This window comes from Gymnoscopelus microlampas (genome assembly GCF_963454915.1).
Source record: "Gymnoscopelus microlampas genome assembly, chromosome: 16".
Taxonomy (NCBI): Eukaryota; Metazoa; Chordata; class Actinopteri; order Myctophiformes; family Myctophidae; genus Gymnoscopelus; species Gymnoscopelus microlampas.
Window position 1 is genome coordinate 34,547,529 of NC_139953.1, and position 23,372 is coordinate 34,570,900.

General features: G+C 42.8%; 1 protein-coding gene across 1 annotated transcript; it reads left to right on the plus strand.

Moving 5' to 3' along the window:
• Positions 1-11,609: 11,609 nt before the first annotated feature.
• On the plus strand, positions 11,610-15,491 carry LOC311062959 (uncharacterized protein; the record flags this gene model as incomplete). Its single annotated transcript, XM_084082180.1, has 2 exons — positions 11,610-13,005; positions 13,795-15,491. The coding sequence occupies 2 exons, from the start codon at positions 11,610-11,612 to the stop codon at positions 15,489-15,491; spliced, it is 3,093 nt and encodes a 1,030-aa protein (XP_083938306.1).
• Positions 15,492-23,372: the final 7,881 nt, after the last annotated feature.

The following is a 23,372-nucleotide window of genomic DNA, read 5'->3' on the forward strand; positions in this document are numbered from 1 at the left end:
AGTATTCAATTCATCGAGTATTACGTGAAGGTGTAGTTTATGTAAGGTCCTGAATATTGCAAAACCCCCTTCAGCTAAAGTTGGACAAAACAACCTACTTCAACATCAAGCAAGACACTTAAATATGACTGAGACACATTGCAAAGATAAGATTGTGTCATTCAACAATGTTTTGAGAATAATGCACACTTTTATATCTCCCTGCTTGACCATGTTAAACAGTAGCATAGACTCACTATCTGAAAGATCCATCAAAATGCTGTGTCTCCTCCTCATTTGTAAAGTGGAGTCTTCATCTGTGGTCTCTCCATCCACTGTAACACAACACAGACATCAATCAAACCCTACATTTAGTCATGTAGTAAAATCTTTGGTATTTCTGAAATGTGCTTTCAGTTTTTTACATATTGCAACCACTTAACCCCTCTAGACTTATTAAACTGGACCTGAGTTGTCTCTGTACGTGGACCACTTTTTCCGCTTAGACTCTAGAGTCTACACCAAATCTCTTTGCCAAAAATAGATCTACAAGCTCACAGAGCTTGTACTGTAGATCTGCTACTTTTGGCTAATGTTCCCGCCAGAATATGGATGCTGGGGTGGTTAAATCATGACATAACAAACAGAACACATCACTAGAAGGAAGTAACATCAGGACAACAAAATATTTAAAAGAGCAACATGGACTCACTATTTAGAGGTAGTCCCATACTTATTGTCCTCCTCAATGGTAGAATGGAGTCTGTGGTCTCTCCTTCCACTGCAACACAATAACAGTGGATGAATTGACAATCAGAGAAAATGAAAGGGGATTCAGGAGGATGGTAACCGGAAGAGCAGGGCACTTTTTACATTTATTCATTTATTTTACACAATATTTACATTTATTTTACAAATGAGGGGCCAAATAAATACAATATATTTTGAATGACCTTTAATGGCCTAATATTTCTACAATTGCTACAAAACCTGTGGATAGCCAGTCATTTTGGGCATAAACAAGAAATTGAAGGGTAAATGTACATCTGATAATGACATAAATAGCCAGTTTAACATTGAGGTGCCCACAGTGTTTAGTTGCCCGCTCGACCTTGTATCCTAGAATACATTGGATGAACTTTACAAAACTTTTGTAGAATTTTAAATTCAATTTAAACGTTGATTACTTGTTGGAGGAACATGCATACTCCGTCTTCTCCTGATTGGTAGCTTGTGGCCTGACAAGGTATATCCACTCTCTAAAATACAACAGAACATTTGATCAACTTATTAATGTCTAAACACGGATAAAGACCATTTACAATTTAGGCATTTAGCAGACGCAAGAGAGATTTACAGTAAGCAAGGTAAACACATACATCAAATGCAGAGAGATAGTAATCTAGGATCATAGGTAAACCAAGAACATATCATCAGTCTAAACCTTATTATATATTTTTACACACACACACACACACACACACACACATCTAATTTTAAACAAGCTTAGTGCTTTATGAGTCTTCCAGTTTAGTAGACCCTGTATTGTGAATTTGTACTTCCATGTACTGTTGTTCTCATGTCTTACTAAATAAAGTACATCAATCAATCAATCAAACTTGATTCATAACAATAATAACAACAAAAGAGATGCGTATATTTCATATACAAATATGTTCTTGTCTTGGTGAGGCTTCCAGAAAATGATAAAATAGAAAGAAAGAAAGAAGAAAATGAAATATAAGTAGCCTACTAACTCCCTCTAGTGTGGGTAGTTGTGACTACAACCCTTCAAAGTGTATTTTCATACACCTTTGTATCACAGTAAATAACATTATTAAAATCATAGAACTATAATAATCCCCCCCCCCCCCCCCTCCATTCTTATAAGTAGGTAGACCCAGGCCACAACAATTCTTGGGGCTCAACCAAAGCATGTTTTAAAATGCTGGTAACATCACTCTAGTGAAATAGTTTTTTTTTTAGTCACTTAACTAATTGTTGCTGTAATTTGCACAAAAAGGCATTTAGTTTCATGTGTGGCACTTTTAATATTTGAGTTTCATCCCATTGAAACCTGGCATCTCTTCTAGGATCTAGATTCAGCCGTAAACCTCTGAGTTGAAGAGACAGCAATCATTTAGCCGAAACGCGTGTATAGCGTTACATAACTTTAGAAGTAATTGACACTTCACGTGCTATATGTAACAGTAACACTGTATCATAGACCGATAACATGAACATAATGCATGCAAACCATTTACCACTATCGATTGCTGGGTAAAACATAGTGGTCTGTTAAAGCCTATAATAACAGCATAACAGTTGATAAAGAAAGCAACACCAATGAGATCTGCAGTTTCACGAAATGCTTGCAACCGCATATTATGAATTTTGTTTTGGGTACATATACCCATTAAGGCATTATTAGTGGCTATATTCTCATCAATACATGCTGCCCTAGGGCACCAATAGAAAACTACAGGTGTCGTTAATAAAACCTATAGATGATGACAATAAAGTAATGAGAAAGTTAAGAAAAATCTTCAGACTGCAGTTCACTATCCACGATAACAGTCATCACAATACAAGCGTGCTGTAAACAGGCTTACCTGTTATGCGTCCAAAACTAGCAGTAAAATGTGATGTGTGTGGAGAGTTGTGTGGATCGGGTAGCTGTTGAGACTAAAAGTGGTTGCATCCATATGGTTGCATCAGCCCGTTTATATAGTGATCTGTATCTGGGAGGGCTCAGGAATACGGAACCGTGGCGTCCAGACCATTGGTCCAGACGTAAGCATGGATGAAAATAATAAGAGGAGGGCTGGAAAAGGTTAGGCTCCGCCCCATGCAACCAAGAAAACACAACATATTACTGAGAGGAAAGTCTGGCAAAATGTGTCTATGTGCTATAAACAAGCTAATAAAGTTATGGCTAGGCGTTAACGGTCCCGGTTTGCCGAGCTGCAATGGCAGGTTGAGGATATGCTATTTAGAGTTTGATATACCTATATATAAATATCATTAGAGAAAATAGAAGAATCAAATTCTCACAAATCTGTGTGTTTTCAGAGATGATGAGATCATTCCATTCCTTCTTCATCTTCCTCGGTTCTTCATGTTTCTGCTCTGTTTCTTCATGCTTAAGGTCTCTGTCTTTGTTTCTCATTTGTAGGCTCATATCATACAGTTTTCTCTCTTTGATTGTAGGTTTACCTAGAAGTTATAAGTTCTCTGACTAGTAACAACGGTAACCAGACATTTCGCCCTAAATCCATTTCGCCCGTGTTTTTGAGCGGACATTTCGCCCACCCCAGACATTTCGCCCAGACATTTCGCCCACCCAGACGTTTTTCCCAGACATTTTGCCCACCCCCAGACATTTCGCCCAGACATTTCGCCCACCACCAGACTTTTCTTTTGCAGAGCCACTGAACTGCAATTATATTGTGCGACATTCATTATAAATATATAATCCATCAGTTGTGCGAGATTCATTCTAAATGGCTTTATTTAGTGTGCGAGATTCATTCTATTGAAATTACCTACTTTTGCAATTATTATAGATTCATTATAAAATGAGAGATGGAGTTACCGCTGCACTGCAATTATATAATCAATCAGTTGTAACTTGTGCGAGATTCATTATAAATGGCTTCTACTGTTTGACTATTTGTGCGAGATTCATTATAAATGGCTTTATTTAGAATAGATACATAGATACATTCTATTGAAATTACCTACTTTTGCCATTATTATAGTTACCATTCATTATAAATGGCTTTATTTAAGAGGGGAATTTCTCAACTTTCACAACTTGTTCTACTGTTTGACTATTTGCATAGCTCCGTTTACAACTTGTTCTATACTGTTTGATTGATTGCAGTTTGCATAGGAAAAGGTACTGTTTTTCTTTGAGAATAAACGCCTTAACTGATCACCACCTGAAGTCCAGCTATCTTTGTACTTTAATGTCCAGCTATCTGTGTACTTTAATTGCTTTAATTGGCGGCAGATGGCCCATTCCGCACCTCCTGGATCTAGGTCTATTGACATTTCAAGACAAAGGAATGGAATGTGAATAAACACCACAAGAAAGCTTCTAGGCTTGTTTCAATTGGGGAGAGAGAGAGAGAGAGAGAGAGAGAGAGAGAGAGAGAGAGAGAGAGCTTTTATCTAACCCTAACAATAGCCCTATAACCAATAACCAATAACCCTAGCAATATTTTCTTATTTTATTTTTCAGAATAGAATCAATTCAACAACGCCCCAATCCCCTACCATTGATTATACACTAACAATAACCAATATACCAATATTAGATGGCCAGGGAGACATTTTTACCAAAAAATAATGGTTGGAATGGATTCAGCACCCCTGAAAACCCCTAGTTAGACACCTCACAAGACTTTTATTTCTTTTCATATTTTTCACCCAAGCCCTCTGGGCTCCTTAACTTTGATTGGCTCTCCAGGATTTTCCACAAGGATTTGGGTTTAAATAAATTGAGAGGTGATTCTAGACACCTATAAGAACACATTGGTGAAGAAAGCTATTGGTAGTACATTTTTTCACAGATGGTCCAAGCATCTTGTTAAAATTCCCTAACTAACTGAAGTGTTCTTGCCCTTTAAAAAGGCTGGGGTCAGCGCACACGCGCAACACACACACACACACACACACACACACACACACGCACACGCACACACACGCAGCAGATTTTTGCTTCCTCACCTCCGGCCACAGTCGGTGTCAGCTTCCTGTATGTCTAATGGTCCAGGCGAAAACATTCACTTACACACACTTTCACTTCACTTTACTGGAGGCATTCAAACGTGCCAAATGAGCTCATGGGCGACCGACCGAGGTGGAGAACAAAGTCAATCATACCAATATAGCGATAATACGAGAGAGAGAGAGAGAGAGAGAGAGAGAGAGATGGAAACGGAAAAAACATACTCTCAAATAAGCATTTCAGGTTATCTTTACCATTTGCACATGTATTCAATGATACAGTCATGTTGTTTGCAATTCAACTTAAATGAAGTCTGCATCAAGTGAGGCTTGAACTGGCGACCTTGAAATTGTGAGGCACTCACTTAAGGGAGACGCCATTGGACCAATAGACAAGAACCTGTGAAAAAGCACATCACACAGATGATACAGTTTCACGCAAATAGCTGAAAAATCCTGGGTTCAAGTGTTTTTCAAACTGCTCAAAATTGCGGACAATATAAGGGGGGAGCTTACTGGTCAAAGCGATAGATGTGTTCCTCATGAGTCAAGGCACAAGTGTAAGCAAGTTTCACGACTTTCGGCCAAACGAGGCATGACTTTTGCCTGTTTGTGAGTGTGAGTCTTGCATGTATGTGTTAGGGGCAGATGAATAATTTTCATAAAACTGCAATAGTTAAAGCCTATCTCCTCCTGGGATTTTTGAGTAATCTGCACGAAACATTTTACACATGAATTTAGGACCTTTGCCGACAAAACCAAAGCGGTGGATTTTCCATAAGTGAAAAAATGCAGAAGTTAGGAGCCAATGACTGTTTTTCATATAATTCAAAATGGTGGGCGATCTAAAGCTCAGAGGTCAAAAGTCAGACCACGAAAGTTGTCGGGCATGAAGAGACGCATGTGTGTATTGAAGTTTCATGGCTGTAGGTCAAACAGGGCATGAGTTGTACCTGTTCAAAGTTGGCACTTTCAATTGAGTGCTATAGCGCCACCTTTGGACGAAAGATTGAGAGATTTATTTTTTGATAGTCTTTCATGACCATCTACCATATGGCCGAGTTTCGTAAAAAGCGACAGCACGGTTCAGCCAGAGCTGCGAAAAGTGGCAGAAGAAGAAGTGACAGAATAAAGCGAAGAATAAAACTGGTCCAGAGCTGAGCTCTGGCCCCGTAATAATAATAAATAATAAATAAATAAATAAACAAAATGAATAATCCTCGTTTCAGTTCCTGTCTCCAACGTTTAAAAACGTAATATTCTATTTATGTTAAAGTGAACTTGTTGGTCGTTGATCTTCTGTCCGTTTGATTATAACTACTTGTTGTGTTTTGTTTTTACTCTGTTTTTTCTCTCCGGCCCACACTCAACCCAGCCAATCGGCACGCCCCAAATGTCTTGGATCATCAGTCTCTCTTTACTTTTCCTCCGAGGTCGAAGACTGGTGTCATAGACTAGCTGTCATTGCCGTTGAGTCATTTGACTTCCACAAATGCAGGGACGTGCACAGATAGACTCTAGGTGGGGCTAGAGCACCTGCCCTTTGCCCTCTTGACCAGAAGTGCCCTTTTGAAAAAAGTCAGTTTACAGCAGGGGTCTTCAACAGGGGGTCCGGGACCCCTAGGGGGTTCTCAGAGTTACTACAGGGGGTCCGCCAAATCTTTATGTGATATGATTTTTCTTTTTACCATAACCACTCGAAACCTAGCATCCCTTTTCTGAGGAGAACTTTAGCCAAACATAGCCGATCTACAAGCCCACAACACCACTGCACAAATCGTAGTATTTCGACATGTGATTGGTCATTGTACCTTTTATGAGTACTTTCCAACGCAGTTTGCTATGTCAGCATGTTGATAAGAGGAAGTAAATGGATATTGATAAATGGAAGAATGTCTTGTAAAGTACATGTACTCAAGTACTGCCACCTGCACTATTTGAGGCATTTGTACTTTACTGGATCTCTCTCTCTCTCTCTCTCTCTCTCTCTCTCTCCACACACATATATATATGTACACAGACACATACATATATATATATATATATATATATATATATATATATATATATATATATATATATATATAAGCAATGATGACGATGCAACGCACAGAATAATGCCCACTTCTGGTCAGACGGAGGAGCCAGGCCCGGAGTCAACCCACAGTGCCTAGAGCCTCTTAGTGTCGCCAACACTTGCTGTTAACATCTCACCTGCCACCCTAAACCCTAACCCCCTCATTAGCACTGCCTCTTACTCCCCTCAAGAGACAGTAGGGGCTGTAGCATCATGCCACTTGGACACAGACCGGGGTCTGATCAGCCTCGGTCGGGTCGCCTGGAGGAGGGTGTCTGTTGCGAGACCCGAAACACCCAGTGATTCCAGGAAGCAACACTGATGATGTGTCCAAGTTTGTGCATCAGTAGATGCAACCTTTTCAAACATGTTAATGATAGCTTCATTTGTGTACAATGTGTACACACAAGTGACACAACTAAGCTTATTTAACTACATCCATGAAACTAATGTTGTTCAGCAACAGCACAAGTACTTCTTTGAAGTGCAATGACATTTTTTCATCACATGGCGGCGCTGCTGCCTTCTCTACCAGAACTGTTCCTGCGTGAACATGGTTGGTTCTTGCTCCCAGAATCAGCTTTATTGTCACAAATCTGTTTAACCTGAACAACTATTTCTCTTGTGATGATGAGCAGGGAACTTGTCCTCACAAATGTTTATTTCTATGAGGCTACTATTACTTATTTGGACAATCAGCCCTCACACGTATAGTTATGCCAGTGTTCTCTCTCTCTCTCTCTCTCTCTCTCTCTCTCTCTCTCTCTCTCTCTCTCTCCCCCTCCCTCCCTCCCTCCCCCCCCAAATTTCAATATTTTTACTTCTACTCCACTACAATTATTAAAACAATTATATAAAACGTACTGACTTTGTAGATTTTGATTATTATTCTAAAACAAACATTAACCACTTCAGCCCTATATATATGTTAGGTGTGTTTACCTGGCATTCCAATGACAGAATGAGAGCTAAACTAGTGTAGTTGTTTTGGTGTAACTTCAGTGACTACAAAACACAGGACTGCTCATCATGTCGTTCTGCTCCTTTAAAGGTGGAGAGGTCTTTAAAGACCACTTTAGACCAGGTTTGATGTCTCCTTCTGTCTTCTTGCATTCAAATTTATATCATTTTAACAACTGTGAAGAATTACTTTAGAACAACTAGCCGGTTGTAAATGTTATAGTAGCCATGGATCACACAACGCTCATCTCTCATGACCGTCATGGATGAACTTCAACCTGGTGTTTGCACTTTACGGCCCGTACATCTACATAAACGTTCAGATTTCAAATATAAAGTGCTTACCCCATGGCCACTTAGGGTTGCCAACCGTCCCTTGAAATAAGGAATCGTCCCTTATTTGGAAACTAAAAGACGTGTCCCTTATTGAACTGATATGGGACACACTTTGTTCCTCCTTATTTTTCGGAATCAATCAATGACACACATCTTACTAGTTCAAACCGCTCTTATACAATAATACAGGTTGTTAACGACTTAAACCCTCTAGACTTAGTAAACTAGACCTGAGTTGTCTCTTTCCTTTTAACTGTCTACACCTAATGTCTTTGCCAAAAATAGCCTATCTACACGCTCACAATGCTCTGCATTGCGACGCGTTGTGAGCTTGTAGATCTGCAAGTTTTAGCTAATGTTCCCCCCCAGAATATGGATGCAGACTATGGATCCAAGTAGTTAATACAATATACAAAAACTGTCCATATATACAGTGAAATGTTTCTGGGCGTCCCTTATCTTTCTTGGATATAAGGGACGCCCAGCCGAGTGTCCCTTATTAGAATTTCAGGTAGTTGGAAACCCTAGTTACAATTATGTTCGGGCCCTCAGAAGTACCCGTATCTTCAGTATTTTCCAATAAAAAGCATTTTAATCCGATCTGTGGCCATTTTATCATAGAGTTGTTTTTGTGGAGAGGAGAGTGTCCGGTTCCTCTGTTCCTCTGAGCCCTGGTACAGGTGGGCTGTGGGGAAAGAACTAGCCCTCCGAAGGAGTACAGCCGGTGTCCTACAGTGACCAAAGCATGATAGGCTCCATTCAGTCCTATCAGAGGTATCGTCCAGCAGAACATCTCTCAGCAGTATCGATCGATCTTCTGTTGAACTGTAAAGGGCCGCAATACTGTGATCCTCTGTCGAAGCGTAAAGTTATGGACCTCTTTACTGTAATCTTCTGTTGAACTGTAAAATAATGGACTGATATCACGTGCACTGCACGTATATTGGTTCGGACGCACAAACCGTAACGCAAAGTTTGGTCCAATCACACAAAGTCAACAGTTGCTGATAAGATATTAAGGAATTTGAAGGTATATCTTATCTTAAAAATATAAATCTTATCACCATGAAGTTCATCTTAATTTCACAAAGCAATAAGACAGAGAGCCATGGTTTGTATAGAAATGAATCACTCTATTCGGGAGAACAGACGGGTACAGTACAGTTAAAAATATCATTTAAGTGTTCTCTAAACCCAGTACAGATGGGAGGGTTATAAAATAATTATTTTTATTAAGTGGTAACCAGGGCGACGTACCCAGGTTTAACACATCTGACATCATTTGTTTACATATTAGTGGCTCCGATTGTCTTCTTCCTGTGGCAAGTTCTTTATCTGATAACGTGACTTTCCTTTAGGCTTTAGGCTTAATCAGGCGCTGCCATAGCAACCCAAAGTTCACCCTGACCTAAACCTGTCAAAAATGTCTCCAATCTAACATTGTTATTAAAATAGAAGGGCTAAACTGATATCAATATCATACATAAAATACATAGTTCTATCAGTTGTGTTGGCCAATCAAGTAAGCTACTGGTTCTCTACGTCGGGTCCAACGACTGCCAGGGTCCCCAAATGGACCCTTAGGCGTCTTCCGCTTGTCCTTGTAGCAGCTAGTGCAACGGTGGGCAACTGTGATGATGGAGAGGGCCACTATATTTCCACACTCACTCCAGAGGGCCACATTGCATATACTGTCGGACGCTTATCTCCGTACTTAATTCTATCTCACACAAAAGTAGCAAAAATAGCCGATCTACAAGCTCAAAACGCCTCGTAGTGCGAAACTGCTTAACGAAACGAAAGCAAGCTTTTAAATGTAACTCATTTCAACCTTAGCACAAACCTAGACAATGATGACAAGCAATGGTTGGTAACACAACTAACATACACAGATCTACAAACAAGCTAGCTGTTCTTTTGACAAGCATCATGATGACAACGGTCACCTGCATGTTATACAGTCATCCCAGTCATCATCATTTACTACATGCCAATAAACCATACGTGACAACAAATGCTACGTCCTTTCCATCGCCAACTACCCTACAACATTTACACCTAACGCTCTCACATTATATCCACTAATAGGCAACAAAAAACACCTTCATTGCCCACTACATCTAAACAATGACTCTTTCCCCAATACCACAACACTGCTAACCACACAGAAATTGTTCACACGCCCAAAGGGCGCTTTTTTCTAGTTGAATGAAGCAGCAGAAAAGGGCAATGGCGCTGCCCTGGAGAAGGGCCAGGAATAAGGTCAATAGGTGCAACTGAGACAGAATCTGCCGCCTCACAGAAGACAACACATCAGAGCAGCTGATGAAAGATGCTCACATTCCTAGACTGTGGTCAGGCGTGAATGCTGTATTATTTTTAGTTCATTGACGATTTGCAGGTACTGTAGCTATTGTGTAATTATCCTTTGGCCAGTCTTTCTGGCCTATCTCAGTAGTGTGTATTCTACTCTGTATATACATAAAACACTGTATATGTTATACACCGCAAACTCCAGTGTTAATTTCACTCTAAGACCGTATAAAGGGACCCACAAATTAGGCATCAATAAAAAGTATCTTTACACTTCATTAACAATCTTGCCTTTACAGACACACCTGTCCAGGCTGTCCTGCACATCTAGACTTGATTGGGTGGACAAAAGCATGAAGTATAGGCGGTAAAGGATGATATTCACATATAGAATGGGGTCGATCAGATGGCATCAGATGGGGCAGACAACTCTCTACAAAATGTGTGCGTGTGTGCGTGTGCGTGTGTGTGTGTGCACAAAGATTCCGTCAATGAGCCAGCAAGTGTGTGGGTCCCAGATGGCTTTGTGTGGATCTGCAAACTCACACTGCAGCAGTAGCTACAGAGCGCATCAGCAGATCACAGTGCACACCCACATGCCTCATATTATCTACAGAAGCAGACCTGTGCAGAAAAAATAATTAAGTTTACAATATTTGAGTAATTTGAGTGATGAATGATTCCTCTTGGATGGACAATTAGATACAGAAAAAGTTCACTGCAAGTCAAGCTCTGTCCCAGATTTAACATCTATAGGCCTATAGTAGATTTGTGAGTAAATAAAATAAAGTAAAGGGCTGTTGATGCTCAGTAGGCTGTATGAAAACATTTTCACAACTAATATAATAATTAGATAATAATTAGTATTATGTCAATGTAATTTCATCTCTTGAACTGCACACAAATATCCCTGGCCTCAACCTTCACTAATTTCAATAAATAATTACACTCACAAGACATAGGCTACACTTGGCCGCTGACAAAATTCTGTTTAAGTCGCTTTAAATACACAGTAAAATCCTCTGTGTTAATTCATCCATTTGAAACTAAATGTAACCAAATGCACCCTTAATGGTCCATTTAAATGAACACCGAAGGTTTTACTGTGTACAGAATGCGTCACAGTGCTGAGTTGTGCGTTTTCCCTCCCTCACCTATATAAGCCCAGCACTCGCCTCCTGCTGCAGTACTCATCTTCGGTCCTGCCAAGATGAGTTTCACGTTGGACCACCACCATGGCCAAAGTGGGTCGTACCGCAAGGCTCGGCCAGCCTCGGTATCCTCTAGCGGCTTCCACTCTCAGCAGCGCCGCCGCCCCACCTACAGCCAGCAGCCCTCTATGGACAGCCTGGAGAGCTATAACGGAGACATGAGGAGGAACGAGAAAGAGATTCTTCAGACTCTGAACGACCGCTTCGCCGGCTACATCGACACGGTCCGTAACCTGGAGATGCACAACAGGAACCTGGAGGCAGAGGCGGCCGCTCTGCGACAGAGCCTGGCCGGACGTGCATCTGTCGGGGAGCAATATGAGCGCGAGCTGGGCGACCTAAGGGGTCTGCTGCAGCAGCTGACCGGAGAGAAGGCGCGCACTCTCCTGGAGCACGAGCACCTGGAGGAGGATATCCAGCACCTGCGGGGAAGGCTCGAGGACGAAGCTCGCAACCGGGAGGAGACAGATGCCGCCGCACGGGCCATGAACAAGTACGTGGACGAGTGCCAACTCACCCGCTGCGAGTTGGACGAGAAGCTGCGTGCGCTGGAGGACGAAGCCGCGTTTCTGAAGAAGAATCACGAGGAAGAGGTGGCCGAGCTCCTTGCACAGATTCAGGGCGCACAGGTGAACTTCGAGGTGCGAGACTCACTCAAGGCGGACGTCACGAGCGCACTGCGGGAGATCCGGTCCCAGCTGGACACTCATGCCAGCAAGAGCGCAGTGCAGACCGAAGAATGGTTTAAAGTGCGCATGGAGCGTCTGTCAGAAGCAGCCAGGTCTAACCAGGATGCAATCCACGGCACCCAAGAGGAGATCTCAGAGTATCGCCGTCAGCTCCAGAGCCGCACCATCGAGTTGGAGACTCTCCGCGGTACCAAGGACTCCTTGGAGAGGCAGTGCATGGAGAGCGAGGACAGGCACCATGGAGATCTCCACTCACTACAGGAGACCATCCATCAGCTGGACTCTGAGCTGAAGAGCACCAAGTGGGAAATGGCCAGTCAGCTGAGGGACTACCGGGAGCTCCTGAATGTGAAGATGGCTCTAGATATTGAGATCGCAGCTTACAGGAAGCTACTGGAGGGCGAGGAGAACCGATTTGTGTCAGGAGGCGATCCATACTCCTTCCTCGAAAGCAGGATCTCTGACCACTTGAAGTTGAAGGGAGATGAGATCTCTGATACAGTCATTGTGGAGGGGCAGACAGATGAGACCCAGGTCACTGAGGTGACAGAGGACGCAGATGAAGAAGAGGCAGAAGAAGTTAAAGAGCAAGGTGAGAAAAACAAAGATGAGGCAGAGGAGAAGGAGGGAGAGGGTGAGGAAGAGGAGGATGACAAACGGGAAGAAGGAGAGGAAGAGGAGAAAAGGGCAGAGGAAGAGGACGCAGGTGAGGAAGATGAGAAGTCCAAGTCTCCTGCAAAGGCTGCTTCTCCTCCATCCAAATCCCCCACCAAAACCCCTCAGCCCAAATCTCCCACTGTCAAAACACCCGTATCTAAACCCCCAATGCCAAAATCCCCTGCCAAGTCCCCTGCTGTCAAATCCCCCGTAGAGGACAAATCCATGTCACCCGCATCCAAGTCCCCCGAGTCAAAATCCCCAGCAACGAAATCACCACCAGCAACATCACCAGCAGCCAAGTCACCAGTGTCAAAGTCCCCACCCAGCAAATCCCCTGAATCCAAATCTCCCCCTCCCAAATCTCCTGTTTCCAAAACTCCGGAACCAAAGTCCCCAGTCAAGAAAGAGGCCACACCCCCAGCTGCAAAAGACACCCCTAAGGAGGAGAAGAAAGTTGAGTCTCCTGCCACTGTGAAGGAGGAGAAGAAGCAGGAGCCCAAAGACAAGAAGCCTGAGAGCAAGGCTGAAAAAACAGGTGTGAAGTCGGAGGAATCCCCAAAGAAGGCAGATGCTCCCAAACCTGCTGCTCCCAGCAAGCCTGCAGAAGACAAGCCTGCCCCCAAAGACAGTCCCGCCCCTGCTAAGGATGAGAAGCCGTCCCCAGACTCCCCACCCAAAAGAGAGGACAAAGCGGAAGTGAAGGCCGCCCCCAAAGCAGAGCCAGAGAAGGAGACCAAGAAAGAGGAGAAGAAACCAGAGGAGAAAAAGGAGGAGAAGAAGGCAGAAGAAGAGAAAGAGGAAGATGATGAAGCTGAGGAGGAAAAAGAGCAGGCAGAGGAAACCAAAGATGAGGCAGAGGAGAAGGCGGGAGAGCATGAGGAAGAGAAGGCAGGTGAAGAAGATGAGAAGTCCAAGGCTCCTGCAAAGGCTGCTTCTCCTCCATCCAAATCTCCCCCCAAAACCCCTCAGCCCAAATCTCCCACTGTCAAATCACCCGAATCTAAATCACCTCAATCTAAATCCCCGATGCCAAAATCCCCTGCCAAGTCCCCTGCTGTCAAATCCCCCGTAGAGGACAAATCCATGTCACCCGCATCCAAGTCTCCTGAGTCAAAATCTCCAGCAACGAAATCATCACCAGCAACATCGCCTGCAGCCAAGTCACCAGTGTCAGAGTCCCCACCCAGCAAATCCCCTGAATCCAAGTCTCCCCCTCCCAAATCCCCTCTTCTCAAAACTCCGGAACCAAAGTCCCCAGTCAAGGAAGAGGCCACACCCCAAGCTGCAAAAGACACCCCTAAGGAGGAGAAGAAAGTTGAGCCTCCTACCTCTGTGAAGGAGGAGAGGAAGCAGGAGCCCAAAGACAAGGAGCCCAAGAGCAAGGTGGAAAAAACGGATGCAAAGTCAGAGGAATCCCCAAAGAAGGCAGATACTCCCAAACCTGCTGCTCCCAGCAAGCCTGCAGAAGACAAGCCTGCCCCCAAGGACAGTCCCGCCCCTGCTAAGGACGAGAAGCCGTCCCCACCCAAAACAGAGGACAAAGCAGAGGTGAAGGCCGCCCCTAAAGCAGAGCCAGAGAAGGAGACCAAGAAAGAGGAGAAGAAACCAGAGGATAAAAAGGAGGAGAAGAAGGCAGGAGAAGAGAAAGAGGAAGGTGATGAAGCTGAGAAGGAAGAAGAGCAGGCAGAGGAGAAGGAGGGAGAGGGTGAGGAAGAGGATGACAAAGGGGAAGAAGGAAAGGGTGAGGAGGCAGGTGAGGAAGATGATAAGTCCGAGTCTCCTGCAAAGGCCGCTTCTCCTCCATCCAAATCTCCTCCCAAAACCCCTCAGCCCAAATCTCCCACTGTCAAATCACCCAAATCTAAATCACCCCAATCTAAGTCCCCTGCTGTCAAATCCCCCGTAGAGGACAAATCCATGTCACCCGCATCCAAGTCCCCCGAGTCAAAATCCCCAGCGCCGAAATCACCACAAGCAACATCACCTGCAGCCAAGTCGCCAGTGTCAAAGTCCCCACCCAGCAAATCCCCTGAATCCAAATCTCCCCCTCCAAAATCCCCTCTTCCCAAAACTCCGGAACCAAAGTCCCCAGTCAAGGAAGAGGCCACATCCCCAGCTGCAAAAGACACCCCTAAAGAGGAGAAGAAAGTTGAGCCTCCTGCCCCTGTGAAGGTGGAGAAGAAGCAGGAGCCCAAAGTCAAGGAGCATGAGAGCAAGGCGGAAAAAGCGGATGCGAAGGAGGAGAGCAAGTCAGAGGAATCCCCAAAGAAGGAAGACGCTCCCAAACCTGCTGCTCCCAGCAAGCCTGCAGAAGACAAGCCTGCCCCCAAAGACAGTCCTGCCCCTGCTAAGGACGAGAAGCCGTCCCCAACCAAAACAGAGGACAATGCGGAAGTGAAGGCCGCCCCTAAAGCAGAGCCAGAGAAGGAGACCAAGAAAGAGGAGAAGAAACCAGAGAAGAAAAAGGAGGAGAAGAAGGCTGACAGTAAGGAGGCAAAAGACGGAGGGAAGACTGAGATGGCGGAGAAGTGAGACTATGAAAGCTGTGATCATTTCTAGGTGTTGATGACAGGAGGGGGTTGAGACGCCAAAGAACTTTAAGGGTGGGGCAGAAGGCTAGTTGGCAGGACAGCAGATGTCCAAAGCAATGCAGAGTGACAGTATGTATGTAAGCAATAGTTATTCTCTAGCAAATACTATATATGAATATATATATATATATGAATGTATATTTATTGAGATCTAAATGTCTATATTATATTTACAGATATATAGGTAAGAAAGACTTGAACTTGCTCTCTGCACACCTTATTGCAGTTTCTGCTGATGGCTGAACTGCATCGTTTCACTCTCCTGTCTGTAATGCTAGGACAAAGATGACTGTGCTATGTATAAACTGTTGAGAATATGCAAAACAGATGTGTTGTGTAATGTAATTGTAAATAAATAAAGCTAAAGAAATAAAAATGACTTTGTTGTAGCTTCTAAAGACATTAAATAACTAAACTCTACAATCAAACATACAATGCATTTTAAATAGCATAAAAATTACATTCTCCCCTGAGTTAATCACCTAGCTGAATGTAAGTTGAAGAAAGGCTGGTTAAAAAGCAAGAAAATACGAGAAAATCCTCAAGGAAAACGTCAGATCTGACAAGTTGTGGTCAAAAGCCTGGACTGTGAATCAAAACTGTAGATTCCTCTGGTCGTTGGTCGCTGGTTTGGTTGATGATGATGATGATCTCAGTGTTAGTAAGCAAGCAGATAATGACTCTGATTCAATGAACGTCTCAAAGCATCATGAGCGTTCCCAAGCTCTGGTCCATAGCCTGAAGGAGTTCTCCTTAAGGCTATGGGACTTTCGAGCCAATGCGCCCGCACCACAGGCTGCGCAGCCTCTCGTCTGCAGTAAAAAATAAAAAATACATTTTCGCTGCTCATCAAAACAAAGATTGTTTTATGGAGTTGAAAGCCAACTCTACTAAGTGGGAACACTCTGAGCCCCCCACCTCACGTCTAAAATATTTTTTTGGGGCAAAATGTTAAATATTTCACCGGAAGGAAAACATTTTTTAGTACTCCGCTGCACTCTCTACAGATCCGGTCAATGGAATTTTTCTATTGACAAGAACTGTAGAGGGCGCAGCGGAGTAACTGGGCGCATTGGCTCGAAAGTCCCAGCCTTAAGGAGAACTCCTTCAGGCTATAATGGACCAGAGCTAAGCGTTCCCCACGGTGCTGAACCTTTATATACCTGAATGCCCCTGGCATCAGTGGTGGAAGAAGTACTCAGATATTTTAAGTAAAAGTAGCAATACACCACAATATAAAAATGGTCTGTCACAAGTAAAAGGCCTGTGTTCAAAATGTTACTTGAGTAGGCCTACAAGTACAAAAGTATTGGCATCAAAATATACTTAATGTAACAAAAGTAAAAGTACTAAAATGTTTGAAAATAGCTGATCTACAAGCTCACAACGCGTTGCGATAATCATGTTACCAAGATTGCCTTCTTTCATCTTAGAAATATTGCACGAATTAGAGCCTATCTGTCGTTGGACGATGCAAAAACATTGATCCACGCTTTTGTTTTCTCTCGGCTTGATTACTGCAATGCACTTTTCTCTGGCCTGCCAAAGAAAACAACTGACAGATTACAACTTGTTAAAAATGCGGCAGCGAGAGTTTGAACTAAAACTAAGATGAGAGAACATATTACTCCAGTTCTAGCTTCACTACACTGGCTACCGGTTGTTTTTAGGATTGATTTTACTAGTTTATAAAGCTCTAAATGGTCTGGCACCTTCCTACCTCTATGACTGCCTGCCTATTATGTTCCAAACCGCCCCCTCAGGTCTTCAAGTGCTGACCTGCTCGAGGTGCCTACAATGACATATAAAAAACACGGTGAAGCAGCATTCTGCTTCTACGGGCCGACAGCGTGGAATAAACTCCCATTACACCTACAGTGTAAGACAGGCAGCCTCTGTGGATAGCTTTAAAGCACAGCTCAAGACCTATTTCTTCACTCTTGCTTTTGGATCATTTTTAAATCTCTGTGTTGTATATAGCCTACTTGAGTTAATGTACTTAGTTAGTTTACACCATTGCCCGGCATCAAGCAGGAGCGGTCCCTGGTCTTGATTGGTCAGCTGGTGCCACCTGGCGGCGGTTAAATGCAACATTCAACCGTAAACAACTCTCTACTCAGCCAAAGAGATTGTGACGAGCTAGTGACGATGACGTCACTTAACCATAACAAATTGAATTTCTTCAATGAATTTGAATTGTAATCATTATTTTTGTTTTACTTGAATAAAAACAATATTAATCATTGAACTAAAACAACATGTAACACAGTGATGTATTTCCATCACCTGTGTATTGTTACGACTCTGGGGTCTTTGTACCATATATGGACATACATAGGAATGTAGGTCTGTGTAACCTTCTTTTCCCTGGTGTGAGGTGATCTGCTGAGAGTGATATGTGACAGGTGTGTGAGCTGAGGGAGTGGCAGAGGAGTGAGTGAGTGAATGAGTGAGTGAATGATTGAGAAAATAGGCGGTGACCAGGAAGGTGATTGGTCCCAGGCTGGTGTGGGAGGAGGATAAAAGGCCAGCTCTTCTCAACGCCAGGTGTACTGTCCTCCCTATTCACCCCCATTGAGGACTGCCAGCAACCAACACCACACATTTTGTGTTCTCTGTAGTACATCCCTGAACTTATAATATGATTTAAACAGCGCTGTTTTGGTAAGGGTGGGTTCATTATTTTGGGTTCCCTTTTTGCTTGTGTTTTGAGGAGTAGGAGTTAGGTTAGTGATTGTATTTTGGTTTGTTATGTTGGGTAGTTTTAGCTGGGGTTGTAAAGTTTAGTTGTTGATCATTATTTCATAACAATTCACCCACCCTGAAGAAATTAAATCTAATAAAAACCCATTGTTTGGCTGAAGCCTTGCTTGCTGCTGGTTCCTTGGGAGGTTTTCAAGATGGAGTCCCACGTCATCATGTTGCACCTCAGTTCCCAGTCTGACCGTAACAGTATTAACAACTTATACCACTGACTGACAGCCAGTGGTGGAAAGTAACTAAATACTGTACTTAAGTACAATTATGAGGTCATTTTACTTTACTGGAGTAGTTCCAAATTGTTTTACATTTACTCCACTACATCTCAGAGTCAAATGTTGTACTTTTTACTCCACTACAATTATTAGAAAACTTTAGTAACTAGTTACTTTGTAGATTTTGATTATTATTACAAAACATACATTAACCACTGCAGCCCTATTTAAACTTTGGCCATTTGAAAATATCCGATCAGCAGGCTCACAACATGTCACGATGCGACGTGTTGTGAGCTTGTAGATCTGCTATTTTCATTTTTTATTTTTCGTTTTTTTATACATTTGAAACCTGTGACATGGGACATTCTGCATAATGAGTAATTTCTACTTTTGGTACTTTAAGTACATTTTTATACCAATACTTTTGTACATTTACTCAAGTAAATTTGGAATTCTGGACTTTTACTTGTGATAGAGTATTTCTACATTGCAGTATTGATGCTTTTACTTAAGTACAAAATGTTAGTACTTTTTCCACCACTGTTGACAGCTTGTGTTAGTGCACATTCAAGACAGCCATTATGCAACCGTTTAACAACTTCTGTAGCTACTGTCATGTAATGACTAGTTAATCAGATCCATTTCTTTTAGCATTGTGTACCTCTCTGGGTCAGTAGCAGCTGGTTGGTTAGAATGTATAGTTCCAAGGAAGAAGGGGATGTTAAATATGTAGGTAGGCTATTGGCTAGTTAGATCACACTAGACCATACCCGGTGAAGGGCGCCCTTCACCATACCCGGTGAAGGGCGCGCGTCCCCTCGTATATATATAAAAATTTGCTATATAAAATAGCAAAATAGGCTTGCTATTTTCTGTTGCCCTGCAGCAGGCTTGAGTATATTTTTGATGGCATTTTACACCACTAACAACATTAATCAGAGAATCACACGTCTTTGTCACAACTCGTGTTTTGTCTTTTTTAACCAACACAGTACAAAGTACTGGACACACAGATGACACACAGGTAGTAGATGACTCAGGTCATAATCCTGGAAATACAGGAAAATAAACATTGTATTACCATATATTCATAGCATATATGATTCACAATTAAACAGCAGGTAATGTAGCACAGTCTATCACAGTAGAACCGAAATAGCAGAAAATGACTACAATACCCATGAGGCATTCTGAACCATGAGCCAACAACGCGTCGCCCCAGCTACCATTAAGTTACAGTGTCCAAGTTACAATACACAAAATACACCAAAATAATACTTTTCAATGGACTACTTGGGTAGCACTGATAATATTAACCACAGTAAGGTTCATAAAGTGTGTTGATGAAACGTTTACATTGTTGATTAAGTCACGATGACGACGTTAGCATTAGCGTTAGCCGCATGCTAGCGCCAAACGTCCGTTAGCTTAGCATCACGCTAACGGCTCATAGTAACTTGGTTTGGCTAATAAACATTAATCCCAACTAACGCCAACACAGTAATGGATGTAAACATACACAGACATGCTTTGGACATTATTATCAGGTTGCATGTTGGTGGTATGGGGTTCGTTTGGTTTGGCCTCGTTTTCATAGACCTCGTTGCTTGTTTCTCTCGCGAAACCTGTGGCCATGTTTCCCATTGAACCCGGAAAAAAAACCTACGTCCGCTGCCACTACTGCTCCCGGTTTGGCTACAATGGGAAACATGGCCACAGGCTGACTAAATAAGCGATTTAAACGGGTAGTTTCGCTGGCGACCTAAAATATTATGCAGCCGACCAAACCTTAAACATCCGTGCGGTTTAGAATCTACCATTAGTTTTGGGATACGATGTATACAAAAGGGTAAACAGCGGAGCCTTGGCGGACGTTCGCCCGATCCTGGAAGAGAACGACATAGAACCGTTCTTTATGGAGCTAATGTGCATCGTGTGTGGGGAAACAAATCTGGAGTGTTTAGTTTCCACAGCAGAGAGTGGGCGGGGTCTATGGTGTAGCGTCGGCGTCGGTGTTGCCATGTCCGCCGATTGTAAGCGCTTTAGGGCCAAATGTTGGTGTTATAGGGTTCGTTTGGTTTGGCCTCGTTTTCATAGACCTCGCTGCTTGTTTCTCTCGCGAAACCTGGCACACAACGACGCATGCGCAGTTTGATCAAGAGTCCACCCTACCACCGTGAGCTTACTAGAATTATAATAGGATGACGAGAACATGAAAATGTTGAAGACAGAAGAGATTATAGTTGAGTTGTCTCCCTTCAAGGCTTTCTGTCAGACTGATTTGATTCGTTTTACCACTCCAAATACTCCTTTTAACCTTTTTTATTATATATTCCACTCCTCCTGTCCCTTTTTTATTAAGGTTCAAATGTTATTTTGAATGTCACATACTATTTACTACAGCCATGGTAGCAACATTGGAAGCAGTGAATTTCTTGTGATTTGAGCTTCCCAAAAGTTTTGATAACACTAGAATAAAATAACATTTGTAATAGTAGTAATAATCCTATATATTAATGTAGCAGTTCAAGCAGGTTGGACACAAAAACAATCTTAGAAATCGTTCTGCAATCCTTATGTTTTATCTCTAGCAATGAAATACAGAGCAGTATATTTGCACTGCAGATAGACGCTCTGTGAATAGCTCTCCAAAAATAGCCGATCTACAAGTTCACATGGATGCTGGGGTTCAAGCATACAGACCTGGGACCAGGTCAGCAGGGGTATAGCCACGCTGACCTAAGCCATCCCAGATGGCTTCGTGTGGATCTGCAAACTCACACTGCAGCAGTAGCTACAGAGCGCATCAGCAGAACACAGTGCACACCCACACATGCATCACCTAATCTACAGAAGCAGACCTGTACAGAAAATACATTGAGTTTAAAATATTTGAGTCATGAATGATTTATCTTGGATGGACAATTAGATACACGAAAAGTTCACTGCAAATCAAGCTCTGTCCCAGATTTAACATCTATAGGCCTACAGTAGATTTGAGAATTAAAAAAAAAGTGAGGCTCACTAGGCTACTGTATATGAAAACATTTTCACAACTAATATAATAATTAGATAATAATTGGTATTATGTCAATGTAATTTCATCCCTTGAACTGCACACAAACATCCCTGGCCTCAACCTTCACTAATTTCAATAAATAATTACACTCACAAGACATAGGCTACACTTGGGCCGTGCACTGACAACATTCCGTCTAAGTCGCTTTAAATACACAATAAAATCCTCTGTGTTAATGCATCCATTTGGAACAAAATGTAACCAAATGCACCCTTAATGGTCTTTAAAAGAACACCAAAGGTTTTACTGTGTACAGGATGCGTCACAGTGCTGAGTCTTGCGTTTTCCCTCCTTCGCCTATATAAGCCCAGCACTCGCCTCCTGCTGCAGTACTCATCTTCGGTCCTGCCAAGATGAGTTTCACGTTGGACCACCACCATGGCCAAAGTGGGTCGTACCGCAAGGCTCGGCCGGCCTCGGTATCCTCAAGCGGCTTCCACTCTCAGCAGGTCATAAACCTGGAAATACAGGAAAATAAACATTGTATTACCATATATTCATAGCATATATGATTCACAATTAAACAGCAGGTAATGTAGCACAGTCTATCACAGTAGAACCGAAATAGCAGAAAATGACTACAATACCCATGAGGCATTCTGAACCATGAGCCAACAACGCGTCGCCCCAGCTACCATTAAGTTACAGTGTCCAAGTTACAATACACAAAATACACCAAAATAATACTTTTCAATGGACTACTTGGGTAGCACTGATAATATTAACCACAGTAAGGTTCATAAAGTGTGTTGATGAAACGTTTACATTGTTGATTAAGTCACGATGACGACGTTAGCATTAGCGTTAGCCGCATGCTAGCGCCAAACGTCCGTTAGCTTAGCATCACGCTAACGGCTCATAGTAACTTGGTTTGGCTAATAAACATTAATCCCAACTAACGCCAACACAGTAATGGATGTAAACATACACAGACATGCTTTGGACATTATTATCAGGTTGCATGTTGGTGGTATGGGGTTCGTTTGGTTTGGCCTCGTTTTCATAGACCTCGTTGCTTGTTTCTCTCGCGAAACCTGTGGCCATGTTTCCCATTGAACCCGGAAAAAAAACCTACGTCCGCTGCCACTACTGCTCCCGGTTTGGCTACAATGGGAAACATGGCCACAGGCTGACTAAATAAGCGATTTAAACGGGTAGTTTCGCTGGCGACCTAAAATATTATGCAGCCGACCAAACCTTAAACATCCGTGCGGTTTAGAATCTACCATTAGTTTTGGGATACGATGTATACAAAAGGGTAAACAGCGGAGCCTTGGCGGACGTTCGCCCGATCCTGGAAGAGAACGACATAGAACCGTTCTTTATGGAGCTAATGTGCATCGTGTGTGGGGAAACAAATCTGGAGTGTTTAGTTTCCACAGCAGAGAGTGGGCGGGGTCTATGGTGTAGCGTCGGCGTCGGTGTTGCCATGTCCGCCGATTGTAAGCGCTTTAGGGCCAAATGTTGGTGTTATAGGGTTCGTTTGGTTTGGCCTCGTTTTCATAGACCTCGCTGCTTGTTTCTCTCGCGAAACCTGGCACACAACGACGCATGCGCAGTTTGATCAAGAGTCCACCCTACCACCGTGAGCTTACTAGAATTATAATAGGATGACGAGAACATGAAAATGTTGAAGACAGAAGAGATTATAGTTGAGTTGTCTCCCTTCAAGGCTTTCTGTCAGACTGATTTGATTCGTTTTACCACTCCAAATACTCCTTTTAACCTTTTTTATTATATATTCCACTCCTCCTGTCCCTTTTTT